This window comes from Plasmodium fragile, assembly GCF_000956335.1.
Source record: "Plasmodium fragile strain nilgiri unplaced genomic scaffold supercont1.39, whole genome shotgun sequence".
Lineage (NCBI taxonomy): Eukaryota > Apicomplexa > Aconoidasida > Haemosporida > Plasmodiidae > Plasmodium > Plasmodium fragile.
This window is the reverse complement of record NW_012192619.1, coordinates 183925-198070: the sequence shown is the minus strand read 5'-3', so window position 1 is coordinate 198070 and position 14146 is coordinate 183925. Positions and strand designations below refer to the sequence as shown.

Below are 14146 nucleotides of genomic sequence, written 5' to 3'. Positions count from 1 at the left end.
CCATCACTCAGTTGTTTTTTTTTTTTTTTTTTTGTTTTTTCAAAAATCGAGTTTGTTTATACAGCAACGCAATGTATAGTGGCCCCCATGGGAAGTAAAATAGGCGGGGGATTTTATTATATGTGGACTTTCCTTTTTTTTTTTACCCCTTTTGCATTTGGTTAATATGGCGGCGCTGAATTTTGCGCCTTCACTTTGCCTTTTGCCCCATTGTTCACGTGCATAATTTGAACGAAATTTATTTTATTTTTTTTTTTTCTTCACAATTGACGAAAAAATTGTTGGAATAAAGATGAAAAAATTACGCCATTATAAATTAGTATAGGCTGGGGATAATAAGAAAAAAAAAAACAAAAAAGAAGGAAACGTAAAATAACAAGGGCAAAGGGCATTTGTTTCGGAAATATATGTTTTTTAAAATTTCCATTTTTTTTGTGGAAATGTTTTTTTTGTACTCAGCAGCTGAGAGGCGTTCGCGCGAGAATATAAAACTCACGTGGTCTTCTCACATTTGCATAGGCCCCACACGCGCAGAAGTCGTTTATGCATACATGTAAGTTCAATTATTATATACCTGTAACTCCCATACATAGCTATAACCGCCAGTGGCTTAATTTTCCCCGTCGCCCCGCGCTAGAAGTTAAAACCAATCGGTTGTTCCCATATAGGGACAAACATGCCTGCAACACCTGCGCGGCCTTCCCTCTCAGCATGAATAGGAAGCTAATTCAGACGAGCGTAAATTAATACGCACGTGAATAAGGCGACCATTCGTGCATAAGCCGAACATAAATCTACATTATGTGAAGTGGAAGGGTGTCTGGCTCACTTTTACGAGTGAAGAATCCCAAAGGCGAACATTCCCTGCAACTTCATCCCCAAATCAACGTATTAGCTAGCACGAAATGTACAACGGAATCGGACTGAAGACCCCAAGGGGGTCAGGGACCAATGGGTACATCCAAACAAACATGGCGCACATTCGAAACGCAAGAAATACAGTTAGAGATTATGAGAAATTCAGGAACGAATTGAAGATGAATAATATAGTCGACAAAAGACACACATGTGATTATTCAATTATTGAACACTCAGAAAAAAGAAAAATAGAATTAAAGGTTTTACTATATGAAGAAAAACTACGAGAGGAGGGAAAGCAAAATGTTCAAGATTTAGTCGATCAGTATAGGAATCAGTTGTATGAAGAATATTATGATGATAAAAAAAGGAAAGAAGGAACCGCCGGAATGCATTCTAATAGGGATACAACGTGTGAGGAAAATACCCACATGCTTAATGATAGGAAAAAAAAACAACTACAGGATTTTCAGAGGGCCTTACGAATTCGAAGAGAAAATAGTAGCGATCGAGGGATGCTACTAGGGAAGGACAACACCAAGGGGGGTTCATCCTATGGGGCCAAAAGTGGAGAAAAAGGTCGAGAAGAAAATAACTTAATCAAAGATCTGGGAAGAGAACATAAAAGAGCTACAGAAAAAATGAAGGAAAAGACAAAGAGAAAAGAAAAGAGAGACAGCAAAAAGCACAAACATAGGAGGAAGAAAAGGGAAGTTCTTGACGACAGTGATGATACATACCAGGGGGGAAGTAGCGAAGAGAGTGATGAAGAGGACGACGAGGGTAGCAGTGCCTCAAGTAGCGACGCAACAAGCCGTGACGAAACCAGCAGTGACGATTATTCCGATGAAGACTCCAGTTCGCCTTCAGAAGAATCAGACCATTCGGGAAGCTACGAATCGTCTGAATCATCTGAATACTCTGCGACATCCAGTGACGAAAGCTCCATACATAACGCCAAGCGTCGTAAGTCGCTTAAGAAGAAACGGCGAGATGAAATGAAAAGAAGGAGAAGCAGTTCTGAGGAGTCTTCATCTCCGAGAAGAAGAACGCATAGAAGCAAGAAAAGAAGAAAATCGAAAGATACAAATAAAAGTTCGGATGCGTCTAACTCCTCAAGGGATGCATGCGATTCGGTCAATTATACCAGTTCACATGACTCGAGTGATTCGTCGCCAAGACGCCGATCCGACAGCATGAAAAGGAAACCCGTTGGAAAGGTGACGGAACGGGAGAAAAACAACAATATTGCTGCGGACCGTAAGGACGAAGATCGCAAACGTGTGAGTGCCAGGAAGGATCGAGATAAGGGAGGCAGGCACAGCGGGCGAATAGATGAGTCAAGTGAAGAAAGTGACAGCAGTGACAAACGTCACGAACGCAAAAAACGTGAAAAACGTGACCGACGTGACTATAGTGAAAAGCCCGAAGGGCCAAATAAACGCTCCCCGAAGAAAGACGCACATCATCACGTGCGCGCTCGGGCGAGCGATTCCTCCTCCCCCAAGAGAAACATAACACGCAGGCTCGATGATGCACAAACGGACGATCGCACATCTGGGAAAGCCCATAAAGAGAGCGATAAAAAGCAGAGGGACAAATACAGAAAAAGAAGTGCCAGTAGCAAAAGTAGCAGTCTCAGTGCACCGAGAAAGAAAAAAAGAATCGAAAGTGGAAAAGATTTACATGCGGATAATCATGAAAGGAAGAATAAGCAAAAGAATGAAAGTCCAAATTTGGATTTGGCACAATTTGAGAACACAAAATTTGAGAGTGCAAAAATGAACAAGCAACCCACCCATGAGGAAACGCTACAAATTATTAACAACATTAAAAAGTACTACAGCAAAAAAGGACGGAACAACAGCGACGAATCCGAGGGAACACATTCTCCAAAGATACACGTGAGTGATGATGATGATGATGCCAGTTCATCTGAACGCAGGATACAACGTCCAAAGAAAAACAACAAGAGGAGTGATTCCCTTGACAGAGACAGAAGCGAACGCAGCAGTAGCATAAGCAGTAATAGACGTAGAGTTCATAAACACAGCAGTTCCAAAAGTAAAGTTAGTCACAAGGACAAAGAATCGAGAAGTGTAGCTGCAAAAAATGATCGTAGACGTAAACAACACACGGAAGAAGATAAAGAAGGAAAACATGGATACAAAGAACAGTCAAAAAATCGTACAAGTAAATCGAAGAAAGGACAAGAACATAGGCAGGTGAGTGAAGACGAGCATGAGCAATCATCAAGTGAAAAGGAAAAGGAAGAAGACGATAAAAAGGAAACCAGAAAAGAAACTCCCACTAAGGAAGAAATGCAGCAACAGGAAGAAGAACAAAACAATAATGCCAAGAATGAGGAGACCAAAGGGGATGATAACAGTAACCCAAAAGAACGGAAAAAGAAATTTCTGTTTTTTTAAATCTATGAGATGAGACCGACAAAAGTATCCCATTTGTGAAGACGCGAGCTGGAAAAAAAAGCGCCGCAAATACCACGAAAGTGTGCCATGCGCAGAACCTACAAGTGTGCGTTCATATATAGGTAGGCCCCCGTTCGATACTGACCTTTTTAAGGAGCAAAAACATCACAGCGATGTGCAAAAATTTTTTTGTTTTTTCCGATTCGATGGCAGTTGAATTTTATGACCTGCTTTTATTTTCTTTAAATGATACATTGTACATTTTTGTTTTATTGTATCGAATTGTGTGGTTTTAGATTATTTGTTTTTGTTGTTCCATATGAAACTAGGAACAGGGCGATGCCAATCGCGCTGCAGTTTAAAATTAAAAAGACTCATTATTGAAAAGGGGTGCGCAACAAGATTGCGAAGCGGAGAGGCGATCAAGTGACAGAGCCTCCTTGTTTACTTTGCCAAAATGTACATATTCGGTGGATGCAGCCTGCGCAGGGGGTATTCTCGTGACGTGCACAAAAATGTAATAAAAAAAAAAAAATGTAAAGGGGGAGTGAGAAATTATCACATTCTTGGGGAGTAGACATGTAAGATGCACATTTGCAAAGGTGCCACAAGTGTACACTGTTGTACCACGTTGCGGCTTCACCGCAAGACCGTTCACACACCCTAATTGCGGCTCTTATTTTTAAACCACTGCAAGACTCCCCCGAGCAAGCTGACGGTCTCAAACTCGGCCTTGTCATGGTTCAGGGAGGTGAGCAGTTCATGGTAGTTTTTATCCAAGTCTGGATTATCATCGCTAGTATCAATCAATTTAGAATCCTGGAAGAATGCGTCACCCCCAACAGTGATGGCCTTGCCCTTGGTGAAGTACTCAACCCACAGGTTATAGAAGTACCGTAACAAATGCGTCACTGTCCATGCAGCCGGAGCAAATATGAACAAAAACAAGGAAAGGGAAAACTTGTAAGCGTTTTTCTTTTCTAGTACAAACATCTCTTGGTAAAAGGGAGTAACATTTTTCCAAAGGTGCAAATTTTTCTTTATATAATTGCAAAAATAATCTACACATATGGTATCACAAACGACTAAAATTTTGACCTCTTTCCTTTCTGGACCTAATTCATACTCTGCATATAACTCTGTTTTTTTCATTTGATTTCTGAATGTGTTTATTTGATCATATGTGGTTTCGTTAACGAATGAAAGAAGTCTTTCTTTAAGACTTTCTTTCTCTAAATTGCTAGTCTCGTACTTATTCCTACTTCTACACTGATGGCTATCATTTGGAGGTACATAAAATTTGGACCTAAATACCTTCAGCAGAATTGCATGCAAATTGTAAATTAGGTAGAGGGCATTTTCTGCAATTAGTGCTTGGTAAAAATTGGGGGCATGATTCTCTAAGTTTAATTCTCTATCATCTTTTTTGTGTCCATCTTGACGGGGAGGAACATCTGAAGTGCCCGAAACTGCCTTATCACTGTTGATGAGGAAATAGTACACCAGGGAAAATATTTCCTTAGGGTTACTAAAAATAGCTGTGCCGATACTCGCCAATTCGGTTAGCCTATCTCTACCGAGGCAAAAGTGAGGCACATTCAAAAGGAGACATTGTTGGATGAGCGAAATGTACTGACCATTCACTTTTGTCATATTCGAATGAATGGAGTCAATCATTTTTCTCCTAACCAATTCAGCTCTGTTAAAAGATTTCAAAATTTTATCATAGTCTACATAGCCTATTCCGAATATTGCAAAATCATAATTTGTCTTGGACATGTCTTTAATTATATTCATACTTTTCATTTCTAGCATTTCTGCATTGCTTTTATTTCGAGGAACTAGGTCGAATACGTGTAGCGATATATTTGTTTCGTCCCATTTGAGGCTTATTTTTCTATACTGTGCACCTGGGCTGTCGCTGCTTTTCCACATGGTACCCGCAGCGCTGAGGCTGTGTTTGCATCTGCGCCCCGAGATGCGCAGCATTTTGCTGTTGGAGGGGGCGGCACTCGGTGGAAGACGCACAAAACAAGACACAAGCCGCGCGCACCACCAAATATCAGCTCATCATGGTCTACCTCTGCACAGCGGCCACACTCCAGACAGCTTCTTCATACAACTGTGAACAGTTCAGCGAAGTGACCCATCAACACCCTTGTCACTTTTCCGTCCGCTTCCGCTTTCTCCCACCTCCTTGCATGCTAACATCCGCAAAACGTTCATGGCACAATGGGAAACTGCTTCACCATAAATGCCCGCAACAGAAAATGCTAGTCTTCTGAATTTGTATCGATGTGCATATACCCACGTGAGCCTTCTTCAAAAATGAAAGGCGCAAGGGGAGGATGCCGTTTGGAAGCTACACTTATACGCACATCCCACAGCGTCATTAAAAAAAAATAATAATATAACTTATAAATTTTCTCCAAATGTTTGCAGGGGGGTGTACGCATCATGTGCGTGTTCGTTGTGTTACCACACGTTTGCCTGCCCAGCCGAAAAAAAAAAATGCTGGAGAGGGCAGCACAATATGATCACATCTGCATTTTTTTTTTTTTTTTTTTTTTTTTGCTACACGTTTGAACATTTCACATGTGCGCAATTTTAACAGTAAGCAGCCTCATGCTCTTCATTCTGAAGGAACCTTGTTCATTTCTTTCTTCGCGACGGGTGGATAGGCACAGATTTTTTTTTTTTTTTAAAGCTGACGACTCCTATATAAGCCCCTAATGCATACGTGCATAGCGTGCACATATCGCGCTATGCATAGCTGCGTCGTAGAGGCATAGGTTGCATCTGAGTAGTTGTAGTCCCGACTTAACGCTGTTCCATTTGCGATGTAGAAGGAGGATCGGAATAACGTATTGCCATACTTCATCATCTCATGTGTGTCATAAGTGGATCAAAAATCTTCATAACAATTACACACGTAACACAGATGCGTAGAAATAACTCGCTCCAAAATCAAACGCAAATTGCACAATGATACGCATAGGCAGGGAGAGAGAGCGCTACAAAAAAGATGACAACAAACAATTTGAGAAGGGTATTTGTCGCGGGCTATGCCAGGACGCCTATTGGTTCCCTGAGTGGGAGCCTGTCACAAATACCTGTGCATAAGTTAGGTTAGAAAATGGCAAATCTGGGGAGAGGCACTTGTGCATAAAGCACGTTTGTCGTCCTGCGTTGGGACGATTCACCCCCACAAATGTGCATGTAATCGATCTATACATATGCATCCTTCCTTTTTTTTTTCTCTCTTTTCTTTTTTTGCACATCACTGTGAAGCCGGCCCAACCATTTTGAAGGCCCTGGAGCGAAGCCAAATTGAAAAGGACGAAGTGGATTGCCTAATCTTCGGACAATCGTTCCCCGCGGGTTGCGGCCCGCTGCCCCTCCAGAGAGTTGTAGTTGCGACGGGTTAGTCATTCAAGGTGCTAGATATAGAAACAACGAAGGAGATTCATTCCTTAATGAGTGCTCTCCCATTTCATGTGCCCCTCCTGCAATGTGTTCACACCAATATCCGATTCTCCCCTCTGACTTCCCACTCCACTGCAGGGATAAACCTAAATGCGAAGACGCACCTTGTAAGCAACCTGTGCTGCGGAGGGCTGGACGCCGTAACCCTCGGTTATGAGCTAATAAAAGGCGGGAAGGACATCTGCGTAGTTGGTGCCATGGAATCCATGTCTCAAAGCCCGTTTTATTTAAAAAATGTAAGAACAGAAAAATTCAATCTCGGGAACAGCTTCCTAAATGATAGCATCGTGTGCGATGGGTACGACTATATTGTTAGCAAAAAGGAATTAAAAAAAAATAATAACATGGAACAGTTTTGCAAAAAATTTAAAATCCCCAGAGTAGACCTCGATGCATATGTTGTTAATTCGTTTAAAAGAACAGCCAATGCATACAGTGATAATTTAATTCAACAAGAATTGTTTCCATTAATAATTCAAAGGAAGAAAAATCCCATCACGAATGAAAAAACTGTTATTGAAAATGATGAAATGTACAAAAAATATAACCTTGATGATATATGTAATTTAAGTGTTGATTCTGTAGTAACGAGCTGTAACACTGCACCCTTTGCAGATGGTGCCTGTGCAATTGTACTTATGAGTGAACATAAAATAAACCAACTGCAAATAAATCCCTTAGTGGAAATTGTGGCGTATGATCATGCATCCGTCTACCCTTCGGATGCTCCAATCAGTATCTCTCATTCAATTATGAAGTGTCTTAAAAAGGTAAATAAATCCTCTGTTGATTATTACGAGATTAATGAATCGTCCGCCTTAGACGTAGTGTACAACATGCGCAACCTAGGCTTAGACGATTCCAATGTTAATATAAATGGCGGGGCTTTATCCTTAGGGCATCCAAGTTCTGTTTCCGGATCCAGGATCCTTATTGCGCTCATTACTGTTTTGAAGAATTTTGACATGAAGTTGGGTTGCGCTTCTATAAATAACTACTTAGGTACATCCACCTCTGTCATTGTGGAGAACGTCTAGCTTTTTTCTTTTTTTGGTTCTCGCCACACGAGCATACTGAACTTTGAAATAAAGCGCCACCCCCCCCTCTCCACCATACACACATGCCCCTTTTACTTCTTTCCTCTTTAACCCCACTTTGGCAATACCATTGGCTATGCCTTTACATTTTTTTTCGTTTTACCACCACGTCCATCTATTTGCATAACTTTTGCCAGCCTAGTTGGCAAAAGGCGATTTTCACAATTTGGAAAACTTAAAACGGTAACATCACCATGAATGTTATTTATACATACAAAAAAAAAAAAAAAAAAAAAAAAAAAAAAAAAAAGTGTTCTTTTTTACATGCATCATTTATGTCCCTCTCGCAGCGTGCTCGGTGTCTAAATTTTGTTAAGCGAATCTATCCGCATAACATTCATCAGGTTAACACCTTCGCGGGAATTGCTTGAATTTTCCTCTACTTCATTTATTTTTTTAGCGCTGTGCAGAAATTTCTTCTTTTTCTTTTTTTCCACAATGTAGTATCTGTTCTTGTTAATCTTTCCCTTGCGTATGGCATTCTTACCCTTGTCCATGTGGCCATTTATATGATTCCCATCACAAAGGGGGGTGCCACGTTTTGGCGTCCCCTCGTTTGACGAATAGTCCGTATGGTGGGCGAGGTTTGCACAATTCTGATTACTTTGTTCGTTACCCGCTTGGAAAAGATCTCTTGTTTTTTTACCTTCACTTTTTGCTTGGTCTTCTATGAATTCACCATCATTTGGGTGTTTCTCTTTTTTGATCGTCTCTTCCCCTACGCCTTCCCTGCGTGTTGACCAGGTGTCTGAGGCATGACCCACTTGACTGACTTCCCCCTTTTGTTCAATTTTTGTTCCCTTCGACACTTCACCCATTTCGCAGTCCAACTCTTCCCTTTTAAATTCCGCGTTATCTCCCCCTCCTCCCGAATTGGCATTTACACCCATCACTGTGACATCACCTTTCGTGTCTTCCCTGTCCCCCTGGCCTGATTTATCCTCTGGGATTGCCTTGTCCACTGGTGGGGGGTTATCCAGCGAGAGGGTCTTGTCGGGGCGGAGGGTATCCTTCGCCTCATACGTTTCTTCATCCTCATATGTTTCTTTAGCATTATACGTTTCTTCATCATCGTAGGTTTTTATAATCTGGTCCCCCGCTTCCCCCTTTTGCAGTCCCTGCGCAGTTCCGTTTTCTCCCAGATGGTCTGTCTTCTTAATTTTATATGCTCTTTTACATTTTGCGCTCCTCTGACGGAGGAATAAAAGATTCTTTGGCACATTATCGAACGTGCTCTTCCCAAAATATAGGTGCTGTATATGCTCCATAAATAAATTCACAGAAGTGCTATTCCGTTCGTACATCACATAAGCACTGTTTGGCACGGTGTGCAACTGTTCCGTCATTTCTACGTTGTTCATTTTGCAATCTCTGGGGGGACCAATTGGCTTTTCCATATGACCACCCCCTTCTCCAATCACGTGCAGCATACGTGCGCGTGTGCTCCCTGTGCCATCTTGAATAAGACAATCAGATCCATCTCTTCCATTAAGAGACAAATGCTCGTTTGTGTATTTCCTCCTTGTTACTGTCTTCCCGGGGGGGGTGTTCCTACATGCCTTATCCTCATCTCTATGTATGCCGCTTAAAATATATTCGTCAAAAATTTTTTCAACCACTTCATACACTCCTTTATTTCTTAGTACGCTAATATTATATACCTGTATGGGCATACGTTTGCAATTATTAACACTATCGCTAACAATCTTTTTGAGTAACCTTTCTAGCAGTTGGTCACTTTCGATATCGTCTACAGTTATAGCCCCCTTTCGCCCTCTCTTGATGTCCTCCACGATATCACTGTGCGTTTTTTTTTGTGCTTCTTCAGGAAGGCGCCCTTTTTGAATATTTTCCTCCCGTTTAGCTTTCTTCTGGTCGGTTTGCTCCCCCGCAAGGTCATCAGCGAAGGCTCCATCCCGAACCCTTTCATGGAGCAATCCCAAATAATGCTCCAAAAAGGTGTTATCACTCGACAGAAGGAACTGCCAGAACCTTTCATTTTTGTACACATCTATTGAATTTATATAATTGGATATACAAGGGGCAGAAAAAAAGGCTGACGTGTCTTCGGATTTATTTCCTAGAATGAAAATAGGTTTTAAAAATTTCCTTCCCTGTTTACAGGTGGTGCTGTCATCAGGAAGTCTCCCACAGGTACTTAAACAAGACAAATAAAGGATGGCCTTAAAAATGTGTTTCTCATCCTTAGCATCAATCACGTAAAATATAACGTCTGCGTCATCATAATAACAATCGTAAATATTTTTAGTGTTTGTCGCCGTGCCTTCCAAGTCATATATTTTTAAAGGCTTTTTATTGAAGGTAATTTTCTTCGTGTTAAATCCGAGGGCACAAGTGCCATTTTTATTCCCCGTGTTTATAACCGTATTTAACATGTCATATTTGCTTTTATTGTGAAAACTACCTATCAGATTGAATAGACTCGTTTTGCCTGATTCGCACTCGCCGATTATTAACAAGCTCAGCGCATTTTCGTCTTGCGCGTTGGAAAAGACGGACTTTATTAGGGAGAGCATTTTTGCTTCGTTTCGTGCTGCATCGATTTTTTCCCTAAGCCGCTTGCTACTTCTCTGCGAGTTACACACGACAAAACACTCGTCAAATATTTTCTTTCATGGGTGTGTAATCCTACACATGGTATTTATCACGTCGAAGATTCTTCCCTTATTTAACCTAAGCGTTTAAGTTACTTTTGTCAGTAACTTCACACGTGGACGCGGGAATGTCCTCCTACGAGCAGTCATGCGGTCTGTTGTGCTTACAACAACCCACCCCCGTGGCAATATCAATGCACAGAAATTTCAATTCCTTTGCTACGGCATAAATGTGTGTCTCCCCGTGTAAGCATACACAGATTGACACATACATTTGGGACTGCTTCCCTTTTTGCTTCTTCATTTAAATATGAGCAGTTCCTGATTTTATGCAAAACATGCTTCCGTCCACTTCTGCGAAGGCAAATATGAGCTTCAGTAATTTTTCACTTTAAAGTGGCCAAGGTGTTGTAGTACAATAGTAGGGGGGTGGAACAAATAATTTCCTTTTAACGTGCCACATACACAGTTGCTATTGCGTCAAAGCCGATTGTTCAAAAGCGCAGCGCCTTATGATTTCAAAAGCCCCTTTCTACAATTACAAAAATGGAGATATATAAACATGCAGAAAAAAAGAACGTATGTCCGTGTTGCGCTCATCTACGCGCATTCACGAGGTAGTACATATACGTCCTCATCAGTTGGGCCATTTGCACACAAACGACTAATAACGATGTCAAGGTTTGTTTCACCCCAAATTTTAAAAATGCGCAACTTTTACTTCATTTTTTTTGCATCCAAACTTGGAGGCATATACATAACAATGTGCCCCTCAATTTTTCGCAAATTGAATTTAAAAAATTGTGGATAGAAAAATTGAAATAAATAAATGGCGTAAAGGCGAATAAAATAAAATAAAAACCCGCTCAGGAGTGTGAGGCTCGCCCCCAAATGTTCACATCATATTATTTAAGGGGAACATGCAGGCGTGAACGAACAAGTGGTGTTGCTCCTTTGTGCATTTAAACATGAACGAAACCACGTTCCATGTGTCATCCAACAAAATGAAAAGAAGCTGTGGAAGGATACACTAAGGGAATGTTTTCACGTCCGTTATATATTTACACCCCGCTGAGGGTGCACTCCCATTTTGTTTTATTGTACATATTTATATTTTTTTTTTTTAATTCATTCAGGCGAACGCATGCAGCATACATGACGGCATTTTTTTTTTTTTTTTTGTTTTTTTTTGGTTGCCGAATGTAGGCACAATTTAAAATATTCTCAGCACATGTTCAGGTACTCCTGCGAGACATTGTCAAATGCGCTAAGCGACTATAGATGGCTTGGATATTTTACACCTTTTTTCTACACAATAATTTGATGTAAAATGGCGTGAAGAACAAGTGGGCTTGTTTCTTCGTGTATTAAAATAATTTCCCCGCCAATTAACAGATTTTACTTTTTTAATAGCACCTTGCTTCCATTACAGTGTCACACAATGGTCCAAACCGTACACACAAAATAAAGAATTGTGCGCTGGGAGATTAATGTGACCCACACGATTGCATTCCTGGGGGTATCAAGTCCCCCAAAGGTACACACTACGCACAGGCGCAATTTCCCGTGTGTGGGGGAACAAATGAACATATCTTTTATGCAATTCTTCCCAAACCGCACTCGTCTAATTGTAGCGCATTTTATGGTGTTTTAAAATGTTGTTGAATATACAAATCTGCCATCTTAATGCATAATTTTTAATAAATATTAATGGAAGCATTTTTGTTTTTTTTTTCCCGCTATAATTTACACACATTTGTGTGTTACATTAGGCGCGCGATAACACGTATTATGTTACGGAACCTTCCTTTCATCCCTTTGCTACGCTGCTGGAAAATATGCGCCTTTTAAAACATTTCATGAATTGGAGAAGCATATATACTTGCGTGATACAAAGATACAACGTGGGTTACTTTGTCATTTGGTCGCACTTGTTCAGTTCACTTTGTGAAAGTGCTCCTCAAAAGTTGGAGCAACAACAAAACAACCATATAGAGTTGCACAAGGACACGGGAAGGGGACCCCTTTTACGTACATGTTAAAATGTGTTTCGTGTGCTATTTTTACGGTCTGCACAAGGCTGTTTGAGAAATATGATTAACCGTTAAGATTCCCTCATTGGACATTCATTTTTAACACATAAAGCGGGAACCTCGCAAGACGCGATAATACTGTGGTGACTTCTCACTCGCCATCGGAAGTCGCAAAAAATTTATACGTTTGCATATACGTATGAATGCCCGTTCGGGGAATGACAAATAAAATGGCCCCTATGGGGGAACTCATCAAAGTGTGCTCTCTTAGGGTGTTCTTAACTTTATGTATTACATCGCTGCTTTTTTGTTCACCCCCCTACACTAATTAATAAACTGGTAAATATTGAACTTTGGGGGGGCAAAAAAGCCCGTACGCCTGCCTGATCAACATCGCAACATAATACGCGGAATGATGTGCGGGAGTTTTTCCCCCCACATTTTGAGAATAAAAAATGCATACCTGAGTATCTTCTCAAACCAATTAGAGGTACGCACATGTACAGCTCTCTTACACGCGGTCATATCACAATATTTTAGTGCTCCATGGAGAGTCACTTATTACAATGTACATTTTGTATGCATATGTTTGTACCTATTTTACATACCAGCATACGCACGTGCATACGTTTTATATGCGCGCGTACACGGTGCTGCCTTGTATGGTGCACAGCGGTGTGCCCTCCGTGGTTTCCCCCACTCCACGTACTTCATGTATGCGGCGAGATGCTATAAGTATACTTAGGCAGCGCAGGATGAGCATACACAAAAAGGCGTTATTGCTACCACTCCGTTTCTTTTAATACACAGCCAAATTGTCATTTTTGCGCTTACATGAAGGGGGAAATGTCACATAATTATTCCGATTTATGGCTGGCCCTATAATCGCTACGTACATATATAATACCATCCCAGAGCATTCCCCCATGCAGCCATGTATGTATTTTTTTTTTGTCATATGACACATGGTACGCGAGCACAAGAGTAGGTACATATGGAGGAGGGGTGACAATATTCTTGTTACTATTTTTCACGTTCGGGAAAAGAAAATATTTCGTTGTCCCCAAGTGAGATAACATACCTTTTTTTAGCTGTTTTGTTTTTTTTTTGTGTTATGCCTTTAAAAAAGCATATATATTTTTGGCAACCCGACATAGACGTGATAAACAATAATAAATGCATACCGCCCCCCAAGTTTTTTTTTTAACCGTTTTTTTTTTTTTACAAGCCATATATTGCATTGTGCGTTGCAGGGGAATACGTACCCGAAATAAAAAAAAACATACACTATTATATATACCTGGTGAATTCTTATATGCAATATAACGTTCGGGTCACTTTTGTGCCAAGCCCCTGTATGAATTTTCTACATATCGTATCCAAGGCAAAGCACAGCCAAAAAAGCGAAACCAAAAACGCAAAGTTTAAAAAAGCACAGCAAAAACACCATTGCGTAAAGCAGAAAACGCGTAGCAATATTTTACCACCTTAACAGTATATCTTTAAAAAAAAATGTAGGAACGTGAAAAGTTCGCGCAAACACCAGTTAAAGTCAAATTTGCAACTTGTTTTAAAAAAACAAACCAACTTTATATGAGTTTTTTTTGAGAAACATACGTATTTTATAA

At 40.6% G+C, this 14146-nt stretch overlaps 4 protein-coding genes across 4 annotated transcripts; 2 read left to right on the top strand and 2 right to left on the bottom strand.

Annotated features, from left to right (window-relative positions):
* Positions 1–905: 905 nt before the first annotated feature.
* On the top strand, positions 906–3287 carry AK88_03449 (uncharacterized protein; the record flags this gene model as incomplete). Its single annotated transcript, XM_012481066.1, has 1 exon — positions 906–3287. The coding sequence occupies one exon, from the start codon at positions 906–908 to the stop codon at positions 3285–3287; it is 2382 nt and encodes a 793-aa protein (XP_012336489.1).
* A 663-nt stretch (positions 3288–3950) lies between these two features.
* AK88_03448 (uncharacterized protein) lies at positions 3951–5276 on the bottom strand (the record flags this gene model as incomplete). Its single annotated transcript, XM_012481065.1, has 1 exon — positions 3951–5276. The coding sequence occupies one exon, from the start codon at positions 5274–5276 to the stop codon at positions 3951–3953; it is 1326 nt and encodes a 441-aa protein (XP_012336488.1).
* A 1036-nt stretch (positions 5277–6312) lies between these two features.
* AK88_03447 (uncharacterized protein) lies at positions 6313–7810 on the top strand (the record flags this gene model as incomplete). The annotated part of the gene is made up of 3 exons (XM_012481064.1): positions 6313–6415; positions 6579–6710; positions 6852–7810. 3 exons carry the CDS (start codon positions 6313–6315, stop codon positions 7808–7810), a joined length of 1194 nt encoding a protein of 397 aa, XP_012336487.1.
* A 362-nt stretch (positions 7811–8172) lies between these two features.
* On the bottom strand, positions 8173–10407 carry AK88_03446 (uncharacterized protein; the record flags this gene model as incomplete). Its single annotated transcript, XM_012481063.1, has 1 exon — positions 8173–10407. The coding sequence occupies one exon, from the start codon at positions 10405–10407 to the stop codon at positions 8173–8175; it is 2235 nt and encodes a 744-aa protein (XP_012336486.1).
* Positions 10408–14146: the final 3739 nt, after the last annotated feature.